Source organism: Coregonus lavaretus, assembly GCF_964263955.1.
Source record: "Coregonus lavaretus genome assembly, chromosome: 21".
Taxonomy (NCBI): domain Eukaryota; kingdom Metazoa; phylum Chordata; class Actinopteri; order Salmoniformes; family Salmonidae; genus Coregonus; species Coregonus lavaretus.
Genome location: NC_140008.1, coordinates 9,140,395 through 9,159,990, shown reverse-complemented (window position 1 = coordinate 9,159,990; position 19,596 = coordinate 9,140,395). Strand labels below are relative to the sequence as shown.

General features: G+C 45.2%; 1 protein-coding gene across 1 annotated transcript in view; it reads left to right on the top strand.

The window, feature by feature from the left end:
• LOC311148474 (transcription factor SOX-6-like) overlaps positions 1 to 19,596 on the top strand; it is a 145,288-nt gene that overhangs the window by 89,627 nt on the left and 36,065 nt on the right. The window contains exons 8-9 of the mRNA XM_084185450.1: positions 1,435 to 1,555; positions 5,323 to 5,402. Of these exons, the coding sequence (XP_084041576.1) occupies positions 1,435 to 1,555; positions 5,323 to 5,402 (201 nt within the window). The remainder of the gene's footprint in view (positions 1 to 1,434; positions 1,556 to 5,322; positions 5,403 to 19,596) is intronic.

The following is a 19,596-nucleotide window of genomic DNA, read 5'->3' as shown; positions in this document are numbered from 1 at the left end:
GCATTATTTGGTGTTTTACGTTGTACACGGAGGATGTTTTTGCAGAATTCTGCATGCAGAGTCTCAATTTGGTGTTTGTCCCATTTTGTGAATTCTTGGTTGGTGAGCGGACCCCAGACCTCAGAACCATAAAGGGCAATGGGTTCTATAACTGATTCAAGTATTTTTAGCCAGATCCTAATTGGTATGTCAAATTTTATGTTCCTTTTGATGGCATAGAAGGCCCTTCTTGCCTTGTCTCTCAGATCGTTCACAGCTTTGTGGAAGTTACCTGTGGCGCTGATGTTTAGGCCGAGGTATGTATCGTTTTTTGTGTGCTCTAGGGCAATGGTGTCTAGATGGAATTTGTATTTGTGGTCCTGGCAACTGGACCTTTTTTGGAACACCATTATTTTTGTCTTACTGAGATTTACTGTCAGGGCCCAGGTCTGACAGAATCTGTGCAGAAGATCTAGGTGCTGCTGTAGGCCCTCCTTGGTTGGTGACAGAAGCACCAGATCGTCAGCAAACAGAAGACATTTGACTTCAGATTCTAGTAGGGTGAGGCCGGGTGCTGCAGACTGTTCTAGTGCCCTCGCCAATTCGTTGATATATATGTTGAAGAGGGTGGGGCTTAAACTGCATCCCTGTCTCACCCCACGGCCCTGTGGAAAGAAATGTGTGTGTTTTTTGCCAATTTTAACCGCACACTTGTTGTTTGTGTACATGGATTTTATAATGTCGTATGTTTTTCCCCCAACCCCACTTTCCATCAATTTGTATAGCAGACCCTCATGCCAAATTGAGTCAAAAGCTTTTTTGAAATCAACAAAGCATGAGAAGACTTTGCCTTTGTTTTGGTTTGTTTGTTTGTCAATTAGGGTATGCAGGGTGAATACGTGGTCTGTCGTATGGTAATTTGGTAAAAAGCCAATTTGACATTTGCTCAGTACATTGTTTTCACTGAGGAAATGAACTAGTCTGCTGTTAATGATAATGCAGAGGATTTTCCCAAGGTTGCTGTTGACGCATATCCCACGGTAGTTATTGGGGTCAAATTTGTCTCCACTTTTGTGGATTGGGGTGATCAGTCCTTGGTTCCATATATTGGGGAAGATGCCAGAGCTAAGGATGATGTTAAAGAGTTTAAGTATAGCTAATTGAAATTTGTGGTCTGTATATTTTATCATTTCATTGAGGATACCATCAACACCACAGGACTTTTTTTGTTCAGAAAACTTGGGGGGCCAAATAAAATCACGGGTCGCCAGTTGGGGAAACCTTCTATAGAGCATCTACAGATGGACTATCTAAATGAAGTGTTACATAAATACTCTAAGAATCAATCATTAGAAACAGAAGAACAAGAAGAAAATATAGAAATATAAATTTAGAAAATATTCATCAGAATAATTATAAGTATAACAACTATTAAACTCTCTCTGTCTCTCTCAGGTGCAGGGTCACATGCCTCTGATGATCCCAGTGTTTCCTCACGACCAGCGATCTCTGGCTGCTGCCGCCGCCGCTGCACAGCAGGGCTTCCTCTTCCCACACAACATGTCCTACAAACCAGGTACACACACTCGCAGACCCACACACACACACATTTATAGAAACACACATACACATCAAATATTTGAGTTACATGTGTTTAAGTCAAGATTTAAGTAATGATTTGGCTCTCAGTCTCCCTCTCTGCAGTATTTCACTCTCTCTCTCTCTCTCCTTTCTCTGTATCATGCTTTTCTTGCAGAAGCCTTCTTATCTATTGTTACTGTGCTGTGTCAGACAAGGTCCTGACAGGTTTTGACCCCACGTTCACTTCATACACAGCCCAGGATGTGAACCAAATGGCACCCTATTCCCTTTATAGTGCACTACTTTTGACCAGGGCCCATATACTGCCGTGAAAAATTAATTGCCCCCTTACACTCAATAACTGGTTGTGCCACCTTTAGCTGCAATGACTGCAACCAAATGCTTCCTGTAGTTGTTGATCAGCCTCTCACATACCTGTGGAGGAATTTTGGCCCACTCTTGCATGCAGAACTGCTTTAACTAACATTTATGGGTTTTCAAGCATGAACTGCCATTTCAAGTCCTGCCACAACATCTCAATTGGGATTAGATCTGGACTTTGACTAGACCATTCCAAAACTTCAAATGTGTTGCTTTTTAGACATTTTCATGTAGACTTGATTGTGTGTTTTGGATAATTGTCTTGCTGCATGACCCAGCTGCGCTTCAGCTTCAGCTCACAGACTGATGGCCTGACATTCTCCTGTAGAATTATCTGACACAGAGCAGAATTCATGGTTCCTTATATTAAGGCAAGTCGTCCAGGTCCTGAGGCAGCAAAGCATCCCCAAACCATCACACTACCACCATAACGCTTGACCGTTGGTATGAGGTTCTAACTGTGGAATGCAGTGTTTGGTTTTCGGCAGGCATAATGGCATCCAATAGTCTAAAAAGTTGTCTCAAGTTTGCCAAAAAAGCACCTGGATAATCATCAAGACTCTTGGAAGAATGTTCAATGGACAGATGTATAACTTTTTGGATGACATGGGTCCCATTGTGCCTGGCGAAAACCAAACAATGCATTCCACAGTAAGAACGTCATACCAACGGTCAAGCATGGTGGTGGTGGTGTGATGGTTTGGGGATGCTTTGCTGCCTTTTAGGCTATATGTGCAGATAATCTAGTATAATGGTATTTTACCCAATATTTTGAATATAAAAGTACAATAATCACACTCTCAACAACCATCATTACCATATTTCCCAGCATGCTCTATTGGAATTTGTTTAATTGTTTCAATATGTGTTTTTGCATGCAAATTAATTGATTGATCTTATGGTACACAAAGGTAAATAACATTCATGTACATTTTTGCCACTTAAAAGGAACAAACAGCTTTGTCACTGTGGTGGTACCCTAAAAAGACACATTTGAACCTTTTCCAAAGGTATGCTTTTGTACCTGTACCATCTTGTCCCCTAAGGTACACTATTGGCTCTTTTAAGGTACGAACTGCAAGGGTACAATTATGTACCTATAACAGTGGAGGCTGCTGAGGGGAGGACGGCTCATAATAATGTCTGGAACGGCGCGAATAAAATGGCATCAAACACATGTTGTTGATACCTTTCCACCTATTCCACTCCAGCCATTACCACGTGCCCGTCCTCCCCAATTAAGGTGCCACCAACCTCCTGTGACCTACAGTATAACTAAAGGTACAAAGGATAAACCTTACAGGGTACCACTAGAGTGACAAGCGTTTGTACCCCTTTAAAAAACAAATCTGAAGTGTAGGGCTCTGGTCAAAAGTAGTGCACTATAATAGGGAATAGGGTGCCGTTCATATTTTAGGACACAACAGTGTTGCAGTCATTCTTGTCTCCCCTTATCAAATGTGTCACATTGGGAATGTTGGAGGTTTCATATGGAGATATACTGCTGTCAAAATGTTGTAAATGAACGATTAGTGATTCACAAACAAATGATGTGTCGTAGAACTGAGTTTGTTTGTGAATCATTATTAATTAATTTACAACATTGTGACATAGTTTCAACCAAGAAATGTTAATATCCTTTATCATTTAGGGAACGATAGATTGGCAACAGCTAACGGTGGAATGTTGCTGTTTATGATGTGCTGAAAGCATGTCAGTTACACAGCACATCACATCTGCGACATGGAATTTCACTCTTTCACACGCACGCTCAGACACACACACACACACACATACACACACACACGCACACAGACACACACATACACACACCACATACACACACACACCACAGACACACACAGACACACACCACAGACACACACACACACACCACAGACACACACAGACACACACCACAGACACACACACACACCACAGACACACACACACACACCACAGACACACACAGACACACACCACAGACACACACACACACCACAGACTCCCTCTCTATGCAGGATTCTAATCACCACCTGCTCTCTCTTTTCTCCTCCTCCTTTTCCACATTCCATTATTTTCCCATAGCACTCTGGTCAGAAGTAGTGCACTATGTAGGGAATATTTTTTTTATTTTTTTTTATTTCACCTTTATTTAACCAGGTAAGCCAGTTGAGAACAAGTTCTCATTTACAACTGCGACCTGGCCAATATAAAGCAAAGTAGTGCAATAAAAACAACAGAGTTACATATGGGGTAAAAAAACATAAAGTCAGAAAATACAACAGAAAATATATATACAGTGTGTGCAAATGTAGCAAGTTATGGAGGTAAGGCAATAAATAGGCTATAGTGCAGAATAATTACAATAGTATTAACACTGGAATGCTAGATGTGAATAGGGTGCTGTTTGGAATGCTACTCTAGACACAGCACATGCATTCAGAACCTACTCAACGACATGCTAATTAATAGTTTATGGGGCTCAAAATAATAGATTCTAACATTTTTAGAATACAGTTATGAAACTAACAGCAAGGATACTTGTCTTTGAGCAAGAACATAAAATATCTATTTTTTTAAACGATAAAATACAGTAATAAAGTTATCCCTCCAAGAAGTATGGGCTGTGGTTATGGTTATATATTTATTTGCTTACAGTATTTTTATTTTAACAATGAGTTGGACATGGAAAGCCTTTTAGGACAAACAGTGGGGGTTCCGCAGAACATTCTGGCGCTAGGTTGTTAAAAGCCTGCTGGATTCATGAGCGCATCGCAATCAGGAATCTTACTGTTAGAAGTTAGAAGTCGTACTGCTCGGAGAGAGCAGTGGTGCGTCCACTCTACTGGGACCCATGAGTACAGACATGACACATTAGTAACCTTTGACAAACGCTCACGCCACAATTTATTATAGGCCTGGACGGGCTCGTCGAGAGGCTAGTAGGCTAGGTGTTTTTGTGTGGAGGAAATAGACATGAGGAATGCATCGACCGTAACTTGTGGGTGAGCAAAACAGAGTGAGAGAGTGTGAGGGACAGAGCGAGAGAACCAGAGAGCGATAAACAGACAGAGAGAGAGAACCAGAGAGCGATAAACAGACAGAGAGAGTGGAACCAGAGAGCGATAAACAGACAGAGAGAGTGGAACCAGAGAGCGATAAACAGACAGAGAGAGTGGAACCAGAGAGCGATAAACAGACAGAGAGAGTGGAACCAGAGAGTGAGACAGAAAGAGTAAGAGTGAGAAAACAAGTGTTGGGAGGGACGAGGGGAGAGGGAGGGGGGCAGGTTTGCCCAGGTTTGCCCTCTCTCTCCTGATAGGTGATAACTACCCCATGCAGTTCATTATATGTTTTGTTGTCTCTCTCTCCTGATAGGTGATAACTACCCCATGCAGTTCATTCCATCCACAATGGCAGCTGCAGCCGCGTCAGGACTGAGCCAGCTACAACTACAGGTAGACCCATGTGCTACTTCAGTGAAACATTTCCCCTAGCTACACATCTAGGATCAGCTTCCCCTCCCCAATTCAAACCCAAAGCATTAGTATTGGAAATGCAAAACTGACCCAAGATCAGCATCTAGAGGCAACTTCATCCTACACCCCCATGTGCTGCTCCACAAAGGAAAGATGCTGACATGCTAACAAGCATTTACAGTACCAGATTTAGGCCTACTAAGTATCTGTACCAGGTGCAAACTTGGAACCGGTTTGGTTTTTTATTTGTTTTTCCAGAGGGAATTACGTCTTGAGGGTAGATCCCAATAAGCCAATCTTATTATCAGAAACATGCTAGTCCAATAAGTCCTGCATGAGAGTTGTTAAACAGTCTAACCAGAAATGACTAGCCCGGCATTAGTAACAGTGCTAACTGACCAAGCCGCCTATAGACTCCCATGTTTACCAAGCCTATTGTCTCTATACGCTAGATATTGAACCCACCACTTCCTTTATCTGAAACATGTCGGCTGAGTCAAACAAAGGCCAATGTGATAAATCACTTTGATATTCCAACCCACCAGCACAACACCTGGCCTAGGCAATTTATCATATTTTTATTGGTACTTGACACCTGTGGTTAGCGAATGGCACCTATAAATAATAGTATCATTGAACATGGCTACCAAAAAAAAAAAAATGCCTCTACTCCAAAGGGCGTACCCGAATTTCACAACATGGTCGTCCACCCCTCCTCTACAGCATATAGGAAAATAACAGAACGTCTCAAATGGTTCTATTCATAGGTAAACAATATCGCTTTGCGGCGTCAATCATTATTTCTGGTATCGTTGCTGTCAGCTGTTAAACATAACAACTTTGCCTTAGGGTATTCAGGCTGTAATATGGCTTCCCCTAGCAGAGCTCTCATTAAACGTTATTGACCTAACAAAGCACTGTGTGGCGTAGTTGGGAAACGGAACCTGCTGTTCAGTTAGACAGAATATCTCCACGTATGCCTTTTGAAATTATCAAAGCATCCGTACCTCACAGTGGTGTTGATGTGTGTGTGCGTTTGTGAGGTAGAATGAAGAGGATGAATGAATCGCGAGATGTGTAATCATTCATATTGAAACATCTCAGCCATGGAGAGAAGGAGAACCTGAATGAAAGAGGAAGACGCTCATTACGCCGCTAGTTTAGAACCAAAAACAAAGGGAAAGGGATAATGAAGAGAGAGTTGGAGATTTAGAGACAGATAGGGTAAGCGGCAATGAAGGAAAGAGAAGGCTAGGAATGCTGGAAAAATTATACAAAATCATAATCTTAGTTTGTCATGACAAAAATGACTTCATAAGAGTTCAGTAGAATGACATACGTCTAACCTCATCTAAAGATTCAGCCTGTAGTGCCAATGTATGTAGAGGAGTTGCACTATTAGTAAGCCTTGTGGTCTGTGGGTGGCCATATGGGTTACATTTATAGTACTACAGTACACAATCTTTACTTCAGTTTGTCTTGACAAAAAGAACATAATCATGTAGTAAAGTAGTGATACATGTCTACATCAAAGCTATGCATGCATATCTCAATCAGCATCATGGTATCTCTCCTGGCCTTTTGCAGTATTATTAAGCATCTGGTCTGTGTGTGGCCGTTGGGGGTATGCTGTAGTGCTATAGAAGTTCTCCCTCTCTCAGGTCAGGCTCTGCTTCATATGTAGACGAGTCACAGTGAGGATACAGTGAGACACGGAGAGACATGGAGAGACACGGTGAGACACGGTGAGACACGGTGAGACACAGAGACATGGTGAGACACAGTGAGACACGGTGAGACAGGGAGGGACACAGAGGAACACGGAGAGACACAGAGACACGGTGAGACACGGAGAGACACGGTGAGACAGGGAGGGACACAGAGGAACACGGAGAGACACGGTGAGACACAGAGAGACACGGTGAGACACTGCACAAATGCTTCAGGTGTGAGATGATTTCCACACAAGATGAAGATAATGTGGAACTGGAAAATTGACAGGGATTTGTCTGCCCTAAATGCAACACCATCAAAGGGAAGAGATCCTCCGGCTGTTAGCTCGGCTGCGAGTAAAGGAAACCTGATTTCTAAGTACACCGACCTTGCTGTAACCCAGGCAAACCCAATCTCAGTTTTAAATGGCTCCTATAGCAAAGCTGTTGATGAGTCAGGTGGCGTTGATCTGTCCCAATCCAACGGACAGATGTTAAGCTCAGCTCCGCCCATGGAAGACTGGACACTCGCAAGGCGTAAGAAATCGGGAGGCAGTCTGGCCACCCATCTGAGAAGATCTGACCCAGCTATCAAACAGCTTTGCCCCGCTTGAGACGAACCTACCAGCCCCGGGAGTCAGCACAGATCAAAGGGTATATACCACCAGCCAGCGGCCGCTCAGTGGCACCCTCCCCATGGCCATCACAGTTCAGCAGGTCGTTTCCCCATCGGATTCCATCACGACCATCATCATTGTGGGCAGCTCGATGGTGAGAGATTTTGGCCTGCCTACGGTCTGTGGACCGACCAAGGTCCACTGTCACCCAGGATCCCGTTTCCATGACATCAACTCTCTCTTGCGCACGGTTCTGGCAAACTACTCCAATATTGACACCATCGTCACTCACGTAGGTTTTAACGAGGACTCCATTTTTTGATTTAAGACCCTCGCTAGCACATGAAAGAGTAATTATCTCTGGCCCCCTCCCGTGCTACCGAAGGGATTCGGAACATTTCAGCTGACTCTTTGCCCTAAGTGAGTACCTGAAGAAACTTTGCAATGACAGAATGTCTCTTTTTGTGACAACTTTGATTTGCTGTGGGAGCAACAAGCACTTTTTAAAAGAGAAGGGATTCATCCTAACCACAGGAGTTCCAGGATTATTTCCAGCAACATTGCAAACTGTTCTAGAGACTGACGGACAGGGTCTGGTAGTGCTCCAGTTCTCCCTGTCAGAATAAGCAACAGAGGACTTGGAAATCATATCAACTCCTATAGAAATGGCACTACGGTTATTGTGAGTAACCTAATTTATGTTCCTTTAACTCCGCCTTCTAGTGAGTTTATACAAACTGTAATCTCCTACCATTCTGAAAGATTGGAGACTGTCAGAAAACGTGGTTGTAATGGTAATAATTTGGTTGTTAATCCATTGGTTACCTCTAGGCAGATGCCTCAGGGGCAGAGTGCCAGAGTGCCCCACACTCATTGAATATGGCACATTTAAATGTTAGTGCAATCACTAGTAAACCCTTTCTTGTGAATAAACTCATTACTGGACTACAGCTTTTCATACTCTATCAGAAAAGGGAAAAGGGGTGGGCGGACAGCCTCTATTTTTACTAATGCTCTCAGTTGTAAGAACATTTCATTTGGTGACTTTTGGTCTTTTGAGCATCATGCTATATTGTTTAAATGTCAGCCACCAGTGCTGGCCATAACCCTGTATAGGCCACCAAAGCACTGTCCCACTTTCTTTACTGATTTCTCTGAACTATTGTCTGTTGTCCTTCAGAACTATGATAAAATCATTGTGTTGGGTGATTATAATATTCATGTTGACAAAGAGATTGACTCCAAGGCCATTGAATTTATGATTATTTTGAGCTCTATGGACTTTATCCAACATGTTATTGGGCCCACCCATTACCGCGGCCATACTCTGGACCTGGTTATTACCAAGGGGCTTTCTATTGACATATCCTGTATTGTTGATGTTGCTTTATCTGATCACCACTGTGTATTTTTTACTACCTTGTTGCCCATAGCACAGGGTAATACTGAACACATTATTAAGAAACGCTATCTTACCTCTGAAGTTGCTACAGATTTTATTGAGTGTATGAACAATACTCCATCACCTATTCTGCCTTCTTCTTGTGGTGATTTAGTTGAACTTTAATAGCAAATGAAGGGCAACCATTGATACCATAGCTCCAGTAAAGTTGAAAAAGGTCACATCCAAATGGAGAGCCCCTTGGATGAGTGAGGAAACTAATAAATTAAAGAGAAATTGAAGAAAGGCTAATCGAAAGTGGAGAAAGTCAAAGTTGCAGGGTCCATTATTATATTCTGAGAGAGCAACTTGGCATATATAACAAGGCAATTAGAAATGCCAGACGGGCTCATTTTTCTAACTTGATCACTAATTAGAGAGTGCTCTTCTCGAACATTGATGGCCTGATAAATCCTACCCCTGCAAACCTATGTGAACTTTCCTCCACATCTAAATGTGATGAGTTTGCAGCATATTTCAGAGATAAGATAAACATTAGGCTGGGTATCAGTCAAGCAAAACCTGATGAGAAGTTTGATGATATGTGCCCTAGCCTACCATGCAAAGTCACTATGGATTTATTTTCCCTGGTTGACACAGACATGCTCAGGAAAGTGATGTCACAACTGAAGCCTTCTACCTGCGTTCTCGATTCTATCCCCACCACCTTCTTCAAAACAGTTTTTAATTGCATATCTGAAGAAGTGCACACTATTGTTAATCATTCCCTGCAGTGGCACTTTCCCCACTGCACTAAAAACTGCTATGGTGAAACCCCTTCTGAAGAAAAGTAATCTAGATTCTTCAGCTCTTAGCAATTTTTGGCCAATCTCCAACCTTCTTCCATTCTTAAGCAAAATTCCGGAGAAATTGGTTTTCAAACAGCTAAATTATTTTTTAATAATCTTGTCCCTGACATCATTGGAGAGCTCTGTGGTCTTGGCCATGGTGCAGAGTTTGGAATCTGATTGATTGATTGCTTCTGTGGGCAGGTGTCTTTTATACAGGTAACAAGCTGAGATTAGGAGCACTCCCTTTAAGTGTGTGCTCCTAATCTCAGCTCGTTACCTGTATAAAAGACACCTGGGAGCCAGAAATCTTTCTGATTGAGAGGGGGTCAAATACTTATTTCCCTCATTAAAATGCAAATCAATTTATAACATTTTTTACATGCGTTTTTATGGATTTTGTTGTTGTTATTCTGTCTCTCACTGTTCAAATAAACCTACCATTAAAATGATAGACTGATCTTTTCTTTGTCAGTGGGCAAACGTACAAAATCAGCAGGGGATCAAATACTTTTTTCCCTCACTGTATCACATGTGGTGTTCCACAAGGTTCGATTTTGGGTCCGGTACTGTTCAATTTATATACTGTATGTTACCCCTTGGCAGCATTATCAGAAAGCACAGCATTGAATTTCACTGCTACGCAGACAATACACAACTTTACATTTCTGTGTCACCAGAGGATTTTAGCTCCATGGATAAATGATTAGACTGTATTAGTGATTTAAATACTTAGTTGGCTCACAACTAAATCTAAATCACGACAAGACCGAGGTACTTATTGTTGTATCCAAATAAATAATCTGGCCGCACGGGCAGTAAAGATAATTCACGGGCAATAAAAGTAAGTAAAAAACCTTGGTGTTATTTTAGATTCTGAACTCAATTTCGATTAACACATTAGGAATGTGACCAAAATAGCTTTTTACCACCTGAGGAACGTTGCCAAGGTGCGGCCATTTCTCTCTCACGCTGATACAGAGAGACTCATCCATTATTTTATTTCAATCAGGCTTGACTACTGTAATGCTCTCCTTTCTGGTCTACCCAAGAAAGCCATTGGTCAACTGCAAAACATACGGAATGCTGCAGCACGGGTACTGACCAAGACCAGACGGAGAGCACACATTACACCGGTTTTAAGGTCTCTGCACTGGCTGCCTGTGAGTTTTCCAATTAATTTTAAGATTCTTCTATTCGTTTTTAAATCAATCCACGATTGTGCACCCCAATACATGTCAGACATTCTTTTGAGATATTTACCCAGTAGGTCCCTCAGGTCTGTCACGATCGTCATTTGAAGAAATGGGCCAATGCGCAGCGTGGAATGCGAACATCTTTTATTTATATATCACCACACGAACAAAAACAACAAAACGATACGTGAAGTCCTTCGGTACATAAACAAACCAACACAGAACAAGATACCACACCACACACATGCCAAACGACTACCTAAGTATGGTTCCCAATCAGAGACAACAAGCAACAGCTGATTCACGTTGCCTCTGATTGAGAACCACCCCGGCCAACATAGAAACACATCAACTAGATCCTGAACATAGAAACACAAAACATAGACTCTACACACCCTGGCTCAACATAACAGAGTCCCCAGAGCCAGGGCGTGACAGTACCCCCCTCCCAAAGGCGCGGACTGCGACCGCGCCAAACATAAACCGAACAGGGGAGGGCCGGGTGGGCATTCCTCCTCGGAGGCGGATCCGGCTCCGGGCTTGACCACCACCCTCTAACAACCCCCCCGTAGTGCCCCTGGTCTGGTCTGGCCCCGCTGGCTGGAGCTGGACTGGACATCGGTGGAGCGGATTGCTTAGGTTCCGGTGTGGAGCAGCTGACCGGTACCTGACCAGGCACCGGTGATACGGGCACGGGCTGTGCCGGACTGACGACGCGGAACCACAGGCTTGGTGCGGGGAGCAGGGACGGGCCGGACCGGGCTGACGACGCGCACCATAGACTTGGTGCGGGAAGCAGGAACGGGCCGGACCAGGCTGGCGACGCGCACCATTGGCTTGGTGCGGGGAGCAGGAACGGGCCAGGCCGGGCTGACGACGCGCACCATAGACTTGGTGCGGGGAGCAGGAACGGGCCGGACCGGGCTGGCGACGCGCACCACAGGCTTGGTGCGGGGAGCAGGAACAGGCCGGACCGGACTGACGATGCGCCCCACAGGCTTGGTGCGGGGAGCAGGAACAGGCCGGACCGGGCTGGCGACGCACACCATTGGCTTGGTGCGGGGAGCAGAAACGGGCCGGGCCGGGCTGACGACACGCACCATAGACTTGGTGCGGGGAGCAGGAACGGGCCGGACCGGGCTGGCGACGCGCACCACAGGCTTGGTGCGGGGAGCAGGAACAGGCCGGACCGGACGGACGATGCGCCCCACAGGCTTGGTGCGGGGAGCAGGAACAGGCCGGGCCAGGCTGGCGACGCGCACCATTGGCTTGGTGCGAGGGGCAGGAACAGGCCGGACCGGGCTGGCGACGCGCATCATTGGCTTGGTGCGAGGGGCAGGTACAGGCCGGACCGGGCTGACGACGCGCACCATTGGCTTGGTGCGGGGAGCAGGAACGGGCCGGACTGGGCTGGCGACGCGCACCACAGGCTTGGTGCGGGGAGCAGGAACAGGCCGGACCGGACTGACGATGCGCCCCACAGGCTTGGTGCGGGGAGCAGGAACAGGCCGGGCCAGGCTGGCGACGCGCACCATTGGCTTGGTGCGAGGGGCAGGAACAGGCCGGACCAGGCTGGCGACGCGCACCATTGGCTTGGTGCGAGGGGCAGGAACAGGCCGGACCGGGCTGACGATGCGCACCATTGGCTTGGTGCGAGGGGCAGGAACCGGCCGGGCCGGGCTGGCGACGCGCATCACAGGCTTGGTGCGAGGGGCAGGAACAGGCCGGACCAGGCTGACGACGCGCACCATTGACTTGGTGCGGGGAGCAGCAACGGACCGGGCTGGCGACGCGCACCACAGGCTTGGTGCGGGGAGCAGGAACAGGCCGGACCGGGCTGGCGACGCGCACTATTGGCTTGGTGCGAGGGGCAGGAACTGGCCGGACCGGGCTGACGACGCGCACCATTGGCTTTGTGCGAGGGGCAGGAACCGGCCGGGCCGGGCTGGCGACGCGCATCACAGGCTTGGTGCGAGGGGCAGGAACAGGCCGGACCGGGCTGACGACGCGCACCATTGGCTTGGTGCGGGGAGCAGGAACGGGCCGGACCGGGCTGGCGACGCGCACCACAGGCTTGGTGCGGGGAGCAGGAACAGGCCGGACCGGACTGACGATGCGCCCCACAGGCTTGGTGCGGGGAGCAGGAACATGCCGGGCCGGGCTGGCGACGCGCACCATTGGCTTGGTGCGAGGGGCAGGAACAGGCCGGACCGGGCTGGCGACGCGCACCATTGGCTTGGTGCGAGGGGCAGGAACAGGCCGGACCGGGCTGACGACGCGCACCATTGGCTTGGTGCGAGGGGCAGGAACCGGCCGGGCCGGGCTGGCGACGCGCATCACAGGCTTGGTGCGAGGGACAGGAACAGGCCGGACCGCACTGGGAACACACACCACTGGCCTTATACGGGGATCAGGAACGGGCCGGACCGGACTGGCAACACACTTCCAACACACTGCCAAACGACTACCTAAGTATGGTTCCCAATCAGAGACAACAAGCAACAGCTGATTCACGTTGCCTCTGATTGAGAACCACCCCGGCCAACATAGAAACACATCAACTAGATCCTGAACATAGAAACATAACATAACAGAGTCCCCAGAGCCAGGGCGTGACAAGGTCCTCTGGCACTGGTCGTTTAACTATCCCAAAGCCTAGGACCAAGAGGCATGGAGAGGCAGCCTTTAGTTACTATGCCCCCAGCCTCTGGAATAGCCTGCCAGAGAACCTGAGGGGGGCTGAAACTGTGGATATATTTAAAGGAGATCTTAAAACGCACCTTTTTAGCTTTGCTTTTCCTTACGGTGCTTTTAAGTCGATCAGATTTTATTGTTATTATTTTGTTTTTTACCCTCTTATGTTTGTTGTGTAGTAAATATTTCATGTTATTTTCATTGTTTTTATTTGTTTTTTCCTGTGAAGCACATTGTGTTGCATTCATGTCTGAAAATGTGCTGTATAGATAAAGCTTGATTTGATTTGATAAGACACAGTGAGACACGGTGAGACACGGTGAGACACAGTGAGACACTGTGAGACACAGATAGAACAGATAATAGCAATAGCTCCATGTGTCTGAACAGTATGAAACAGCTTCTACAACATTAAAAAAATAGTGCGTTTTACTCTAACTTGGCTTTCCAGTCAAAGAGCTGTGGATGAATGTGTGTCAGTGTCTTTGGCTGTTTACGTCTACTGTATGCATCAGAGCCAAATTATTTATTTTTCTTAATGAAAGCTGGCTACAGTGGAGCCCACCAGATACCAGATGCCAGCAGATGAGACAGACGTTTGGCCAGACTGGAGTAGCTGCCCTGTGGCACTACCCCCTCCCTCCCAACAGCTGAATGGGAACGGGCAGCCTGCCTACCTAATGGCTAGTGGGCATGGGCTGTCAAGGGCAGGGGCATGTGTATGGGCAGTGCCAGGCAAAGAGTTGGGTCAGAGACGGAAGCAAGGTCACAAATACTGACTCGGGGACAGCTGTGGTCCAGGGGGAGGCTTCTACTCATAGTGAGAAATAGAGAGATAGTAATGGAGAGAGATAGAAAAATGGAGAGGAGGAGATAGAGAGATGGAGAGGAGAGAGATAATAATGGAGAGGAGAGAGATAGTAATGGAGAGGAGAGAGATTGAGAGAGTAATGGAGAGGAGAGAGTAATGGAGAGGAGTGATATAGTAATGAGAGGAGAGAGATTGAGAGATAGTAATGGAGAGGAGAGAGATTGAGAGAGTAAGGGAGAGGAGAGAGTAATGGAGAGGAGCGATATAGTAATGAGAGGAGAGAGATTGAGAGATAGTAATGGAGAGGAGAGAGATTGAGAGAGTAATGGAGAGGAGAGAGATAGTAATGAGAGGAGAGAGATTGAGAGATAGTAATGGAGAGGAGAGAGATAGTATTTGTATTTATTAAGGATCCCCATTCTTCCTGGGGTCCAGCAAAATTAAGGCAATTATATACAAAAATATTACATGACATTATAATTTCATAACACTTTTCACAACACATTAAGTGTCTTCACTCAGTCCACTACTCTACTATCACATATCTACAATACAAAATCCATGTTTACGTGTGAGTAGCGTGCTTGTCTTATCATGTGTATGTGTGTTTGTGTCTGTGCCTGTGTGTGTCTCTTCACAGTCCCCACTGTTCCATAAGGTGTATTTTTAACTGTTTTTTAAATCTGATTCTACTGCTTCCATCAGTTCCCTGATGTGGAATATAGTTCCATGTAGCAATGGCTCTATGTAGTACTGTACACCTCCCATAGTCTGTTCTTGACTTGTGAAGAGACCTTTGGTGGCATGTCTTGTGGGGTATGCATGGGTGTCCGAGCTATGTGCTAGTAGTTTAAACAGACACCTCGGTGCATTCAGCATGTCAACACTTCTTACAAAAACAAGTAGTGATGAAGTCAATCGCTCCTCCACTTCTGGCCATGAGAGATTTACATGCATATTATTAATGTTAGCTCTCCGTGTACATTTAAGGGCCAGCCGTGCTGGCCTGTTCTGAGCCAATTGTAATTTCTGAGGTCCCTCTTTGTGACACCTGACCACCCGACTGAACAGTAGTCCAGGTGCGACAAAACTAGGGCCTGTAGGACATACCTTGTTGATAGTGGTGTTAAAAAGGCAGACCTGCACTTTATTATGGACAGACTTCTCCCCATCTTAGCTACTGCTGTATCAACATGTTTTGACCATGTCAGTTTACAATCCAGGTTTATTCTAAGCAGTTTACTCACCTCAACTTGCTAATTTTCCACATTATTTATTACAAGATTTAGTTGAGGTTTAGGGTTTAGTGAATGATTTGTCCCAAATACAATACTTTTAGTTTTTGAAATATTTAGGACTAACTTATTCCTTGCTACCGATTCTGAAACTAACTGCAGCTCTTTGTTAAGTGTTGCAGTGATTCCACACACTGTAGTAGCTGACGTGTATAGTGTTGAGCCATCCGCATACATAGACACACTTGCTTTACTCAAAGTCAGTGGGTGGAATCACTGGTCCTCTGTAGCTCAGCTGGTAGAGCACAGCGCTTGTAATGCCAGGGTAGTGGGTTCGATCCCCGGGACCACCCATACACAAAAACATTTATGCACGCATGACTGTAAGTCCCTTTGGATAAATGCGTCTGCTAAATGGCATATTATATTATTATGTCAATAGTAAAGATTGAAAAAAGTAAGGGGCCTAGACAGCTGCCCTGGGGAATACCTGATTCTACCTCGATTATGTTGGAGAGACTTCCATTAAAGGACACCCTCTGTGTTCTGTTAGACTGGTAACTCATCCACAATATAGCAGGGGGTGTAAAGCCATAACACATATGTTTTTCCATCAGCAGACTATGATCGATAATGTCAAAAGCCACGCTGAAGTCTAACAAAACAGCTCCCACAATATTTTTATAATAAATTCCTCTCAGCCAATCATCAGTCATTTGTGTAAGTGCCGTGCTTTTTGAATGTCCTTCCCTATAAGCGTGCTGAAAGTCTGTTGTCAATTTGTTTACAGTAAAATAGCATTGTAATGGTCAAACACAATTTTTTCCAAAAGTTTACTAAGGGTTGGTAACAGACTGATTGGTTGGCTATTTGAGCCAGTAAAGGGGGCTTTACTATTCTTGGGTAGCGGAATTACTTTTGCTTCCTTCCAGGCCTGAGGGCACACACTTTCTAGTAGGCTAAGATTGAAGATATGGCAAATTGGAGTCGCAATATCATCCGCTGTTATCCTCAGTAATTTTCCATCCAAGTTCTCAGACACCGGGGCGGCAGGTAGCTTAGTGGTTAAGAGCGTTGTGCCAGTAACCGAAAGGTTGCTGGTTCTAATCCCTGAGCCAACTAGGTGAAACATCTGTCGATGTGCCCTTGAGCAAGGCACTTAACCCTAATTGCTCATATAAGTCGCTCTGGATAAGAGCGTCTGCTAAATGACTAAAAATGTAAATGTAAAATGTTGTCATTGTCACCTCTTCCACACTCACTTTACGGAATTCAAAATTACAACGCTTATATTTCATAATTTGATCATTTATACTTGAATGTCAGCGTTTGTTGCTGGCATGTTATGCCTAAGTTTGTAAATCTTGCCAATTAAAAAATCATTAAAGTAATTGGCAATATCAGTGGGTTTTGGGATGAATGAGCCATCTGATTCAATGAATGATGGAGCTGAGTTTGCCTTTTTGCCGAAAATTTCATTTAAGGTGCTCCAAAGCTTTTTACTATCAGTCTTTGTATCATTTGTCTTTGTCTCGTAGTATAGTTTCTTCTTATTTTTATTCAGTTTAGTCATATGATTTCTCAATTTGCAGTACGTTTGCCAATTGGGTGTGGAGCCAGACTTATTTGCCATTCCTCTTGCCTCATCCATCTCAACCATACAGTTTTTAAATTCTTCATCAATCCATGGGGATTTAACAGTTTTTACCTTCATTTTCTTAATGAGCGCATGCTTATTAGTAACTGGAATAAGCAATTTCATAAATTTGTCAAGTGCGGTGTCTGGTTGCTTCTCATTACACACCACAGACCAACAAATATCAACAACATAAGAATCACTACAACACTTATACACTATATTAGGCCCAGCATTTGGAACTTTGGTTTTCATAGATATGGCTACTATATTGTGATCCCTACATCTGATGGATTTGGATACTGCTTTAAAGCAAATTTCTGCAGCATAAGTAAAGATATGATCAATATAAGTTGATGATTTAATTCCTGTACTGTTTGTAACTACCCTGGTAGGTTGACTGATATCCTAAACCAGGTTGTAGGCACTGGTTACAGTTTGAAGCTTTTTCTTGAGTGGGCAGCTTGATGAAAGCCAGTCAATATTTAAATCACCCAGAAAATATACCTCTCTGTTGATATCACATACATTATCAAGCATTTCACACGTTATCCAGATACTGACTGTTAGCACTCTGTGGTCTATAGCAGCTTCCCAAAAGAATGGGCTTTAGGTGAGGCAGATTATCAAAGGTATTATCTAAGTGAGTTTCAGAGATTGTCAGAATATGAATGTCATCTGTTACTAGCAAATTATTGATTTCATGAACCTTGTTTCTTAAGCTACATATGTTAACGTGGGCTATTTTTAGCTCTTTTCTGGGATGCTTGATTATTTTCATTGCTTTACTGGGAAGCTTAGCAGAAGTAGACATGCACATGTAATTTATGTTAGTGCAGGGTGAGCTGCACACAGTGGGCTTCCTACTGGGGCACACTGCCTCAGTGCTAACAGTATAACTCTGGTTCATATGCACATGATTACTGCATATAATAGCTGTAGGATCAGCAGAGGCATTCAGGTCAGTTAGAGGGACATACATTAGGTTACTTACATTGTGTCTACCAACGCCCCTGAGATAATGTACATTTGCTGAAGCATTATGACAACTCAGCGCCACAATGGTAGGGATTAACTGAGCTGGGCTTGGGTCATTGATAAGTCATTGTCTCAACGCAGCCTTATAATGCTGTGAAAGGATCCGGGATCCCAAATGATTTGGGTGGATCCCATCCTTCTTATAAAACAAGCTTTGTTTCCAGAAGGTATCAAAATTGTCAATAAATGTTACACCCACAGAGATGCAATAGTCACAAAGCCAGCTATTGAAGGCTAAAAGTCTGCTGAAACGTTCAATGCCATGATTTAGGGAGGGCACAGGGCCAGATATTATGGGGCGTTTGTTGATGTCAAGCAGAGACCCAATCAGTTCTTTAAAATCCATCTTCAACTGTTCTGAGCTGCCCTTCATAATGTAATTGAATCCCACATGAACTATGATAGACTCAATTCCCTGATGCAGGTTTAAAAAGTTTGGGAGCAACTTATTGATGTCCTGTACTCGTGCTCCTGGATAGCACAACGTTTTTGCTCCAGGGAATGAGACATTTCTCACCATTGAACTGCCCAATACAACGGCCGGAGAAGGGGATGGAGAAATCCACCCATTCCTACCCCTCACACAATTTGTGGAACCTTTCACGGGCCCATGAGAAGCAAGATAGCATACGCCCGCAGCTCCCGGCGATAGGTCCAGACCTCCCACAGCAGGCAGAGCCCAATCAGATCCAGAGAGAGGGAAAGGAGCCGAGCTCGACGACGAAGCCGCTGTTGGAGTCAGCATAGTTGGAGTCAGCACCACCATCCCAGACACAGGCAGTCCCAGCGATGAAGGCGCAGGTAGTTCAGGCACCAGGGCGGCGAAGCTATTCTTCATGTTGATCTGCTCCGGACCTCTCGCAGACACTCTAGTCCGTTTGGCAGCGTGCCGCTGCCTTCGGTTTCCACGACTTGTGACATGGGACCAGCGCTGATTGGAACAATCCTCTTGCTGTTCTCCGTCTACTCCACTACAAGATGGAGGAGGAGAAGCAGATGGAGACT